This window comes from Tachypleus tridentatus, chromosome 10 (assembly GCF_004210375.1).
Source record: "Tachypleus tridentatus isolate NWPU-2018 chromosome 10, ASM421037v1, whole genome shotgun sequence".
Taxonomy (NCBI): Eukaryota; Metazoa; Arthropoda; class Merostomata; order Xiphosura; family Limulidae; genus Tachypleus; species Tachypleus tridentatus.
This window is the reverse complement of record NC_134834.1, coordinates 131,938,715-131,952,002: the sequence shown is the minus strand read 5'-3', so window position 1 is coordinate 131,952,002 and position 13,288 is coordinate 131,938,715. Positions and strand designations below refer to the sequence as shown.

General features: G+C 34.0%; 1 protein-coding gene across 3 annotated transcripts in view; it reads left to right on the top strand.

Moving 5' to 3' along the window:
* The first annotated feature begins 649 nt into the window (after positions 1-649).
* The window catches only part of LOC143230336 (hypoxanthine-guanine phosphoribosyltransferase-like), a 44,987-nt gene continuing 32,348 nt past the window's right edge, over positions 650-13,288 (top strand). For 2 of the 3 annotated variants that reach the window (XM_076463729.1, XM_076463730.1), the window contains exons 1-3: positions 665-1,087; positions 3,574-3,680; positions 8,830-9,016. In XM_076463729.1, the coding sequence (XP_076319844.1) occupies positions 1,064-1,087; positions 3,574-3,680; positions 8,830-9,016 (318 nt within the window). In that variant the 5' untranslated portion in view covers positions 665-1,063. Of the gene's footprint in view, positions 1,088-3,573; positions 3,681-8,829; positions 9,017-13,288 lie in introns of all 3 variants that reach the window. The other variant, XM_076463728.1, reaches the window with a different exon arrangement.

Below are 13,288 nucleotides of genomic sequence, written 5' to 3'. Positions count from 1 at the left end.
TATATATATATATATCGGTGACTGAGTAATATTCACAATAGTTTTCGAATGTGAGGAAGGGAAGATACTAACTAAATAACGGAATTCATGTATTACTTTTATATTGATCAATAACCTGTAAAATAACCCATATTACTTTTTTTTTATTATGTAGCAGTTTCTTATTCGTTTCCCATTTCATTCACTTATCTATACTTTAAAAATCTTATTTTTATGATTAAAATAAATATCAATAAAATATTAATATAAAAATACATAATTTTATTTTACAACAGTGCATACCTTAATGAGGGCCTGGCATGGCCTAGCGCGTTAAGGCGTGCGCTTCGTAATCTGAGGGTCGCGGGTTCGCGCCCGAGTCGTGCCAAACCTGCTCGCCCTCCCAGCCGTGGGGACGTTATAATGTACGGTCAATCCCACTATTCGTTGGTAAAAGAGTTGGCGGTGGGTGGTGATGACTAGCTGCCTTCCCTCTAGTCTTACACTGCTAAATTAGGGACGGCTAGCACAGATAGCCCTCGAGTAGCTTTGTGCGAAATTCCAAAAACAACAACAAACAGCATACCTAATTATTCAAAATCAATTTCTTTAATAAATGTTTAAATATTAAAAATAATTGAACTGTAAATTTCGTCAGTTACGATTGGATTGGTAGGTAGCGCTGCGTGATACCGGTACAAACTCCTTTTAAAGTAGGGGTAAGGTTATGTAAAATTTTCAGTTTAATAGGTATTTTACGCAACAGTTCGTGCAAGTTGTAGGTAGTAACAGAAAAATAAATTCAGGACGAAAAATTAAAATGTGTTCTTCGAGGTAGGACAGTCACACAAGTCCGTAGAACAAAAATAAACGCACATCTTCCGATTTCAAGTGGAATAGTAACCAGAAAACTGAACGTTGTATTTGTCTAAGTAACGCTTAAACTGAAGTGTTAATACTGGAACTATTTAGTGCTACAATTTATAGTAGCAATACGACGTTGGAATCAACGAGTGCGACGTTAGTTATCCAGTATTTGAACCTTGAGAAAAAAGCATTAACGTTTTCCTTGAAATTGAAAATCATGACGGGAAATTCTTGCATCGTGGTAATTTCTTTTTAATATAAGGCTGTATTTTAATTACATTAATTAATAAATAAGGCAAGCAAAGGCATCATTGTTTGGATTGAAATTAAACTTTTAAAGGTGCAGAGATAATCCTCATGAGTACTAATCTGAAGATTACAACATGTATGTTGCTTTTAGTTTTAATTTGTATTATGAATTTATAATTAATCACGTTTATACATTTTTACATAGAGTTTGACTATTATTGTATGTGAAGTAAAAACTAGGAATTCAATCTGTTTTATGACAGGTCTGTACCTTTGTTTTTCTGTTAAATTAATTGAAATTGTCCAAGCTAGTGACAGTAACATTTGCACATACATGTAACATATTATACAAACAAGAGTTTGAATACACATCATTCAGTTCAAACACACCCACTCTTGAGAAATAAAAAAATCCATCCTGTGTCTTTCAGGAAACAATTATATTGTAAAGTACTGGCCTCTACTAGTACTACTGTTGTTGGAAATTTATTCTGTAAGCCAAGAAAACCCTATTAAAACTTGATGTACTTCTGCAAGGTCCCTTTAGGTGTTATGTTTGAAGAGTAAATAATACTGTAATTAATTGTAACAAAAATTTTTGTTTTTGAAGTTCATGTGTCATGCTGTGTTGTAGCTTGCAGAGCACATAATTATTTTTGTGATTCATGACATTTGCATGTTTTACTGGTGTCATGACAGTACATATAATGTAATTTTTTCTTTTCATTGACAGACAATAAACTACTATATCGCAGTGCCAGAGGTTAAAACAGGTAGACCCCTTTCAGGGAAATAGAACTGTCTTAACAGGAGTCTACCCCACTGTTTCAAAATTTTAAAATTGTGTACTATTTTATTAAAAATAGAGCACAAGGAAATTGTAAGCATTTTTCTTATCAATCGACCAAATATTCTAGTAAACTTCTGTCAAATCTCTATTTTTCCAAGAGAAAAAAAAAAACAACCTATTCCCATAAGTCAATATCCATTTTAACATAATGACACCAAAACTACAATATTAAAAATGTCTTAACCAATTAATTGTTTAGTAATAATTACTGTTTTTAATTTGTAATGTCCTTACCATCGTAAAATACTGATATAAAACTCATCCATAATCTTTGACCTCCTTTTAAAACCCTGGAGAAACCTTGTCTGGTCCATGAGCCTCATCTGTTTCCAATATACTAGTTCTAGTTAAAACCCAATAAATAAAGGACATTATGTATTTAACCCTTGATATACTAATAGAACTGAAATGAGCCTCATCAGTTATTTAAATACATTGTTTAACATTCCTACGAAAAGTGGGGCCTAATAGGCCCCAGAGCAACTTGAAAGGTTATTAATATTAGGCTAATAAATTTGTATTTAAATGAAATTGCTATTTCATTTGATTCATTTCATCAAATTTATTAGCCTAATATTAATAACCTTTCAAGTTGCTCTGGGGCCTATTAGGCCCTACTTTTCGTAGGAGTGTCAAACTATTTATGTAACAAATTACAGTTAAGTCCATGACTTTGTTGATTGCAACATTCCTTGTAAAATCATAAGAATATCATTAATAAATTGCATTAATTGCTGCTGGTTTTCTGTACATGTAATGAGAGATTTCACTAAATATTTTAATAGTTCTTTACACTAATTGTCGTAAAAGATAAAAACATTCAATTATTTGATATGGGGACCCCACAGGTAGTGAATGATGTAAACCAAATCAATAACTTTGGGGTTAAAAGTTTTTGCTTTAAAGGAAAATTAGTGACTATATATAAGTAAAATTTTATTGTTTTTTTTTAAGTTAAGGAGACTTGTTAATCCACTGTTGGTAAAAATATTTGGATTTTAATGCAGTCAAGTGTATCCAATGCAATAAATAGAGCATTTAGGTTCACCAAGTAATAATGGGGATTTTTTTTTCGTACTGGATGGCAACATTCCTTGTAATTTTACTAAGTGCAAGAAAACACTGCTACTGAAGTTGGTGCTTTTTGGCAATTGACATTTCTATAATTGCCAAAGGGGAGACATTCAAATAAAATTATTTGACATTGTACAATAAACTAATACCAACTTGGATTATATATATATATAGACTCAGACATGTTCCTCTCTTTGTGAATTCTTTTTTGTTTCCTTTAATGCTCCTATTTTTAAAATGTATCTTTCAATGGAGCAAATTCTTTTTTTATGATATCATTTCACAAACAAACATTCTTGTCCTTAAGTTGTTTTCTTTTCATATTAACTGTTCAACACATATAAAAACTGATGGATATGAGTATGAAATTTTAGGAATTGCCAAAAGTGAATAATTTTCCTATAATGTACTCATGAGAAGAAACATTTTTATATATTTTTTTTTTCAACAATTAACCAATCAGGAGATACAATGTAATTCAAAACTAATTGGCTAGTATATATTATGAACAAGAGTAATCAAAATCAATTAATGAAGCATTTGTTCCTTCTTAGTTATCAGATGATTACAAAGGATATGAACTGGAGTATTTCTGTGTCCCTCGGCATTATGAAGATTCTCTAGAGTGTGTTTTAATCCCAAGTGGATTAATCCAAGATAGGTAGGTGTTGGTAAGATATGTACAAAATTGAAAAACTTTTCACTCACTATAGTTCTTAACTATAACATTAATACCATAATGGTGGAAGTGTGTTTATTTTGTAATGTTGCTATAGTACTTTTAAATTCACTACCACTTTTTCTTTTTCTTTTAATGTTTGATTATTTCTAAAGACTCATAATGCTACAGGCCACAGCACAGATAGCCCAGTGTGGAGCTTTGTACTTTAAAAGTTAATAGTTGGATATAACATTTTTCTTTGTACACAGTACAGTGTCATGATGTTGCATATCCTTAATAATGCAAATGATTCTAAATATGGCTGTAGATTTCTTTGTTAAATGTAAAATGATTGACCCAAATCTTTGAAAGTTATATCTTATCAGTGAAAAAAAGTTTTCTTTAAATTCATATATGCTGCTCTTGTTCATTATGTATTTTGTACAAAAACAGGTAAATCTGACATGATATTTTACCTTCTTTAACAAAGTTTTCTTGATTTATACTATACTCTATATGCACGTATTTTTGCTCACCACTAGTCTTAATACTTGCATCTACCATCATATGATGTGATCATGCAAGTAGTCATGCAGCAACCCTCCACCAATAAAAGTGTGCAACGTTTCATGAGAACTTCCATACATCCCATAGTCACTTCTCAACTGGCAGTCACACTACCAAAACGTGTTCTCATTTGAGCTTTTCTACTGATTATTTTCATTGGATAGTGCCATCAGTTTTCTTGCTCAGGCTTCAGATATTATTTATAGCCTATTCTTTTTACCAGGTTTTCACTGTTTTTGAATTGCTATTCGAGCTCCAGTCCTCCTCTTTCTCAGTGAAATCCACTCATCATGGTTTCACTATTCCATATTACAACTACTGCTATTGTTGTTATTATTATTGATCTTTCTGTCACTTCAATAGCATCAGAGCTAGCTTTATTGGCTCTGGTTTCAAAGAAGTTGGATACATTTATGCATTCTTCTGACGTTTGTCCTTTCATACCGTGTGCAGTTATGCCTGAATATGGGGATGAGGATTTGGGCAGTTTAATTCATCCCAACATTCCCCTCTTCCTGTGCTTCACAGGCACATTTCATTTTGGAAGAAGTTCCCAAGCTTTGTCCTCTCTTTGTCAATTTTTCTTCTCTCCCACTTCCTGTGATTCCCCACCTGTCTCAGTAATTGGTTGGTATGACAGTACCATGTGTTTCCTCCTACACTGGATATTTGGATTGACCCAGATCAGTTTGGGAATCAGTTACATCATGGAGTCAGTATGCAGCATGATACCCATGTACACTGGGCAAACATGCTTTAGCATATCTTCGTTCTTTGTTTTTCTACCTTGTCTCACAGTAACTCAAGTCACTTCTACATTTATGGGGGTTATCCCTTGTAAGTGGGTAGAGGAGAAAGAGGTACAATGTTTATGTAATGTCCATGACATTTCTTACTCCAAGGCTCAGAAGTTATCATCCCCGACTCCATCTCAAACATATGCTGCTGCACTACATTCTACTGCTACAGTGGAAGTGCAAACAAATCTTTTTGAACCTCCAACAGAGTTGTTCGCAAACTACGTGAAGAGTATTTTGCTCTCTAGGAATAATGGCAAGTCCACATTTACTACTATTTTTGTCCCCACCATTCCTTCCAGTGACTGTCTGGGTCCATCTTCTTGATTCCTAGATGCAGAACAATCTCCAAAGATACAGGTTGAGATCCAATCAGAAGAAATATATATAACATTGTGGTCTAACAGCCCTAGCCACCAATGTAGAATACTACAACACTGAGCTATGGAACGGTACACAGAAATATCCTTTCATACAACAATGTCAAATTGGTTTTGAAAAACTTATGTTTAGAAACCTTCCTGATGCAGATTTTCATTAATTTTTTTTTAATTTGTTAATTTTAAGCTAAAGTAACTTTTTAAGATTTATTATAGTTTGTATTATTTCCATATTCATTTTTTATCAGAAATCAGCTTTGAAAGTGTGAAGGTTAAGTTACTGCTCACCTTTTTTATATCAAAATTGTTATGTGTGTGTATATTTATTTAAGAAATTATGACACTGAAAATATGTTATATTGCCTTATAATGAATTGGAATACTGGTAAGGCTAAATATGTCTCTTGTGTGGGTTTATGGTGTAAACATTTCTCACCACAAAATATAAAGAATTGTGCATCTTTCACTTAAAAACATGGGTCTTGGGATTTGTGAAAGTTCATTAAAACATTATGAGAATAATGGTAAATGTTTCAAAATATATGTTACATCATATTTAATCAAAGCATCCTTTGGGATTTTAATTCAAATGTCTAATATGCTCCTATAAAGTTTCTTTGGAAGTAACGTTTCTTCAAGTTTTGATCTTAAATCCCAGATCTGCTCAACTGGGTTGATACTGGGGCTCTGTGGAGAACAATTCATCATTTGAATGGCTCCAACAGCTTCTTTATTAATGAAGTGATTTCTGTACAAGTTGGATGAATGTTTAGGGTCATTATTTTCTTGGTAGTAGAAATTTTTACCAATAATGTGCAAACTCCTGGGTTTACTATGGTGGATCAGTATCTATTTTGCAAATATCTCCTGTCTCATCAGCAGAAAGGCACCCCAAAACCATCACACTGCCTCCCACGTTTCATAGTAGGTGCTATGCATTGAGATAAGTACCTTTCACATTTCTTCTGTTGGATGTATAACCTATTTTTTTGAACCAGATATTTTAAGCTTGGACTCGCTGATCCATAACACCTATTTCAAACTATAAACAGTCCAGTTTTTGTATTTTGTACAAAATTTCAGTTTCTTTATGGTATTTGGAAATTGAAATAAATGTTTTTTAACTGCTATACAACCAAAATTTTATTCTCATTGAACCTTCCTTATACTGTAGTTCTGTTTTATCATTTGGTACATTGTCATTTATCTCATACTTGAGGTCAGTGGTATTCTTCCTTCCGTCTTGAAGGTTGTAAGAATAAAGATGCTTAGTATTAGTATCATCAAGTTTAGATGTTCTGCCCGTTCCTTTTTTATTTCCAAGTTTATCTTTTGTGACTTCAGAATATACAATTTACTTGACAGTGTTTAGGAAGCATTTCAAGTCTGCAGGAATTTGTGGGAGAATTCAACCAGCATCATATGAAGCCTTTTTGCAAACTCTCTGCTCTTCTGACAGTTCTCTATGCTTTTTGGGCTATGGCATGACAAAAAACATTATATAGTGTTAAACACTGTTTTTTTCAAGGTTTATTTTTGGAGTGTTATTAAATTTATTTATTTTAGTATATTCTGGTACCATGTGTTAGCTCTTTCCTAGCTTGTTTTTATATAGTTATAATTATTACACACTGCATGGAGTACCATGACAGATATTTCAGACCCTAAATTTAATATATTCTTTCAAGTAGAATCCTTATCACATGCTCATGGTACAAGTGTATGGGAATTCTAAAGAATAACTATTCTTATGCTGGCTCATTCATTTGTCAATAAGGATCAGTGACTTATTACCATAGTGTTGAAATTTATATTCTGTAATGACATGAAAGAACAGCAAAATATTCTCTTGCCCTAACATATTTGCGCAGTACTGTGTATTTGTATAAATATGTAATATCAATTATATTTAAAGTTTTTTATTATACTATTATGTAATATATTTAGTATATTTCTAGTTGTTTTAGTACTGTATTTTTAGTGTTTCAGTAAAGATTACAAGTTTTTATACACAAAATATCATTTCATTAAAAGGTATTTTTAAGAAAGATTGGTTTGTGAAAATAGTGTGCGTTTCATTACTAGTTTGTGAGCAAAGTGATTTTACGTTATGGTTAAGAAAACTATTCTTCGTCCCAAACATATCAAATATTATTTGCATAATCACTGAAACTTCCTAAATACATTTCAAATGTTTGTTTTCAGTAAGACTTTATATTCTAAGTTATTTTGTATACACTAACTATGTGGGGTCTGTTACTTGACCAACCTCGTAACCATCATAAAAAATTAGGAAACATATGTAAACTATGCTTTATTCATACTAAAATGACTACGTATTATAATATGAAAATACGTATGTTTAGTCTAAGTAGCTTAAATCTCATAATGCTATATGTATTTATTATTTTTCTTATAATATTGATCTTTTAGCCATAACTTGCATTGACGTAGTGCACATGGACTCGTATCCAATAATATAAAACTAACCTCTAGTCTTTACTGTCTTGTAGTGCACTAGTATTTTGTAATGTAGCCATATTTCAATTATTATACTTTATATATGGATTATTGCTATTTAGAAATAAATTATTAAGCTTATTGTTTCTAAAAACATAGAACAATAAATCTAGAAGTAAAGCAAACAATTATTTCTTCTCGCTATGACCTTTGAAGTCAGTTGCTGCTGGACATAGGTTGCTAAGTCTTTTAAAATTTTGCACATGGAGGATTTTTCTTTTTAGGTTTTATATATACGTACACAGTTGAATAAAAAAATTGTAAATAACTATACTGATACCTCAGAATTCCATTATAATTTTATTAAGCTGAGTTAACTAAGATGTGTTTCAATTTTAAAAAAATATGAAACTTTGAACAAAGACAACCATTCTTTACAAAATCTTGATTCGAAAGAATGTTGTAGGCTTTTCACAGATTAAAATGGTTCAATATATTAGTAATTTGAGTTTTTGATTTGTACAAAAGTGCAGACTCAGCATTTTGACATCACAAACATCTAATTTTAAACAGTGCTGCATCCAACATACTATGTGACTCATTAAAAGCTAAATTTAGGCATGTTCTTTTAATATTTACTTTTAAATTAAAAAATTAACTAGTATATAACATTAAAGATTGCATTATAATCTGCAATTTGATTTGAAACTTATTGACATAATTTCATAAAATACTATTTTAATAAAATTTGGAATTCAACTTAACAAACACAATGACATGGCATTTGACTCATGACCCATTGCAAATATGTTAAAAGGCTTGTAATTTGCAAAAGTTCATGAATGTTTTTATTAATAAATGTTAGCTAAGAATGCTACCTAAGATATAAAATATCAGACATTGAAAATTCGGAAATGTAGGTAATTTTAAAAACTTTCTTTTCAGAATTGAACGATTGGCTCGAGATATAGCAGCTGACCTTGGAAGGGAACCATTTGCAGCTCTCTGTGTGTTGAAGGGAGGTTACAAATTTCTTGCTGATCTTCTGGAAAAAATTAAGCAGTGCTATCGTTTTAGTTCTGAAAACTCTGTTCCATTTTCTGTAGATTTTATCCGTTTACAGAGTTATGAGGTAGTTTTTCCTCAGTTATTTCTTTGCTTTTATTCTGTTTTTTGTATGTAAGGTACAATTTATATGTTGTAAAGTTTATTATATATGCTTTTTGAATCTGTTTTCCAAAAAACTAATGAAACAAGGTACCATTCATTCTACCAACTGATTGTACGAATGATGTTATTACAGAAGCAAAGTTTTTGTTAAGAATTTTAAAATGTGTTTAGATGTAGAAGAGCATCTTCGAACAACTTTTATCTTCTATAGATCAACTTAACTGGTGAGTTCTGATATTGTACACAAGCCTTGAGAAGTGATTTCTGCTATGATTTCTTAACTTCCTATCACAAAATAGCTTTTCATGTTCAATGCTGCCCTGCATATGTAAAATTGTTTCACTTGTCATCAACCTTGAAACATTCTCCTACCCCACAATCAGTGTGGTTCATTGCATATTTGCATGTAAATTATCATGCAAAAAAATCACCACCAGTAGGAATATGACACCCTCCTGATGCATGTTACACCCTCTATTTAATTCCACCTAACCACAACTTTTCATTAGGCTGTTGTCTAATGTAGACATTTTGAATTTGCAATGATTTAACATGATAATTTTTTCTGTGAAGTGGTGCTATGATATTTTCTTCTTTTTTTTGTCTACAATTTGTTTACTGTTGTTTTTTTCCAAGTAAACTTTGTCTTTTTGTTTTCTCTACGTTTCTTAGTTGTTGACTAATTCACAGTCAATGATAAACTCTGAATTTTGTGTTATGACTTCAGTTTATGTTACTACTACTTTGAGTGTTGTGACAGGAACAGAAGTTTTGTGTGGGGATATTTTACCATTGTAAAGTTGGGCTATCTCTTCCCATCTATGCAGAATCTGTTTGTAACAAGGAGGATTTGGCAGTTTTTTTCTATTTCCTAACTGTGGTGTGCTAACCAGGGCCTCTGTTTAGGAATCAACCTGGTGTTTTCAGCATTTTTGAACATTATTTCTCAGGTTTATTACATTTCATCTGTATTTCAAATTTCATATGATCTTTTACCTTCCTTGTTACATGCCACCTCAGTGGCTGATTACCTTGTCTTCCCTGCTATTCCCAGGATTAGGATCCATGTTGAGCAATATATTTCTTAACTGAGGGCAGATTCCACCATGCATCATACACCACAGGCTTCTAATCATTATGCATTGAGTTACCATCAGGATGATAATCTCTTTCTCAACTCCTAGCAGTTGGAGTCACTATTGCTTATGTGGGGGCAGATCTAGAGAATATTATATCTTTATACCAAGACCCATTTTTTCCCACCTTTATCTTGTCTTAACATCTCTCTTATAATACCTATTAGCCATATGCCTCCTTTTTGAGGTTAATTTATTCCCTGAGGGGTTTATGTTAGTTTGATTATCTTCCTTGGCCCTATCCTTGGAATCTCCATTTTAGGGTGTTATGTTGTTCTAGGTTTGTCTACCTTCAACACATCTTTATGACCTAAGAGTGGCTTCCTTTCTTCGTAGGTTAGTTTGTGGGATTATTCCTGAATATTTGGAATCATGCAGAATCTGCAAGGCAATGCCACACCTTTGGTTGCTCATTTGTGTGAGCCTACCTCCCATCCAGTTACTTACCAATTTGTCATTTGGCTCATTGTCATACTTATCACTGCCAATAGTTTCAGTGGCTTCTGTCCCTGTAAGGGTATGTTTGTTTGATTTTCTTCACCTGTGGCAGGAGTTCACCCCTGATCCATGGATCTTCTGGGCTTTGTCTTACATAGTTTTGTTTTTTTTATTCCTCTACATATCCATGGCTTTTCAGGGTTTTCTCTCACAGTGTGCTATAAAGTCTGCCATTCTTCCATTACCAAGTTTCTTGTCATCCCCAAGAATGATGACAACTGATCTTATGCATCAGTTAAATCCTCAACTGGAATTCTCTGTTTTTGTCATCCCCAAGAAGACTGAGGACTGGTATTCTCTGTTTGATATGTCCTATTTCAGTCTCAACTAATTTATGCATTCTCCTTATTTCATCTTGAAATTTCTTCTCACCCATTTTGTGGGTTTTACTCTAGGTCTGTAGATGATCCAAGTAAGTGTTTTAGATGTTTTTGCCACTTTCCTCAGCAACAAATATCCTGTTGTTTTGGTCTATGATTCCTTATCCACTGTTCCTGGCAATGGATACTCTGTCAGGACTGGACTAATCAGTAGCCTACCTTTCCATCTGTGTTCTCCTTCATGCTTAGCATTTATTTGGTCCATTGTGAGGAGATCTGGATTGTCAGCACATCATGTATTTTTAGCCCATCTTATTTGCACCTCCTCCTTGGCAGTTTATTAATATAAGTTGAAAGTGGATCCTGGTGGTTGAGGGGTACAACCCTAACACACCACTTTGGCCTTGAATTCCTGTAGATGGACAGCCTTGATGTTCCCCCTTGGGTCAGTCGGCTGGTCCACTTTGACTAGGGTCAACCTAGTACCAATATTGGATGTTCTCAACAGGTGTTGTGGACATTGAATCTGATGTTGGTGTTTGGGTATAGTGCTCCCAAAACCCTGGCATTGCTGCAGTGTCCTTGTTTGACATTGTAGTGCATCCCCTCATAGGGCTCCATGGTGGGGTGGGGTCAGTAGGTACTGAAATATTCCTTTTATTATTATGGGTTCTCCAAATAAAAACTTGATTCTGAGTAGCAATCTTCAACATCTGTAACACTAGTTGTACCTCATTTTCTTATCCTACATTATCTTTCAGACAAACCTTTAGGTCAAATGTCTCCCTTTTTCATTCAGAAGGGAACTGCTGGCTCTCCAAAGTCAGCAAAGAAGCTTTGATCTGGTGACATATTGGTTGAAACATCCACATCTCAACACAGTGAACTCTTCTTGTATTCAAAGGCAATTAGGGATATACCTATTGAGGTTATGCCTCATGGTACTTTGAATTCATCATGAGGAGTTATTGTTGAGAGGGATTTGAAGAACATCCCCAAGCCAGAGATTCTTGCAAGTGGAGAACAACTCAAGGAGTTTCTGCAGTGAGTGGTATCTCCACTTGCAAAGATGGAATTACAATGCCGACCAATATCCTCGTTCTGACATTTACATTACCACATCCACCTTCCACCATCAAGGCAGTTTATCTTTATTGCAGAGTATGGCCATACATTCCAAACCCTCTCCAATGTTTCCAATGTCAGCGGTTCGGTCATTCAAAGACATCATGTTGTGGTTCCTTGGCATGTGCTCATTGCGGTGAGTTGCCTGTGAGTGTGAAATAGAACCTCATTGCATCAATTGCAATGGCTCTCACCTATCCTACTTTCGTTCTTGCTCTAAGTAGTTGGAAGAAAAAGAGGTGCACCATTTGAAAATGATTCATAACATTACTTATCCTGAGGTTAGAAAGTTGCTGTCCACCACTTCATCTCTGACATGCTGCTGTACTTCATTCCACTACTACAATGGGAATGCAGATGGATCTCTCTGTGCCTCCAAATGAATCTTTCTCAAAACAAATGAAAAGTCTTTTGACCTTCATGCTTAAAAAAGTTGATGAATCAACTTCAACACCCATCTCTATCCTTACATACATTCCAACAAATCCCCAAGATCCACTTCCTTTGGTTCCATCCCATTCATTTCTAAAACCTTGACGCATTTTCCATGATATCCTCATCCATGGTGGAATCCTGCCTGCCACATGGCATGGAAGGCTCAAAAACGAGCCTGGGATACTTTCCGTAGATATCCCACACTCTCGAACCTCATCTCTTTCAGCAGGATCATGCACATACTAGGTGAGTAAGACATGAAAGCCAGAAGGAATCTTGGATTAAGTTCACGACCAGCATATCTTCTATCACCAGTTCCAAAGTCATATGGGACAAGATTTGAAAGGTTAGTAGGCAACATAACTCTGTCCCACTCTCAATGTTGCTCTCTGATGGCCAAGAAGTAGCTGATACTCTGTGTGAAAGCTTTTGCCTGGTATCTAGCACTTCTGCTTCTTACTCCACCTTCTTAGCCATCAAGACTCAGGCAGAGCGACCACGTCTCTCCTTTTCAGCTGATTGTCTGTATGACTATAATCGTCTCTTTAAACTGGTGGAACTAAAACTGGCTCTACATTGGTCTGGCAGTACATTGGTTGAACCTGATGATGTACACTATGAAATGCTGCACCATATATCTCTTGCTATTCTTTTGATTGTTTTTAACCAGATCTGGTAGGAGAATGTTTTTTCTTATGCTTGGTGCCAGGCTGTTGTCCT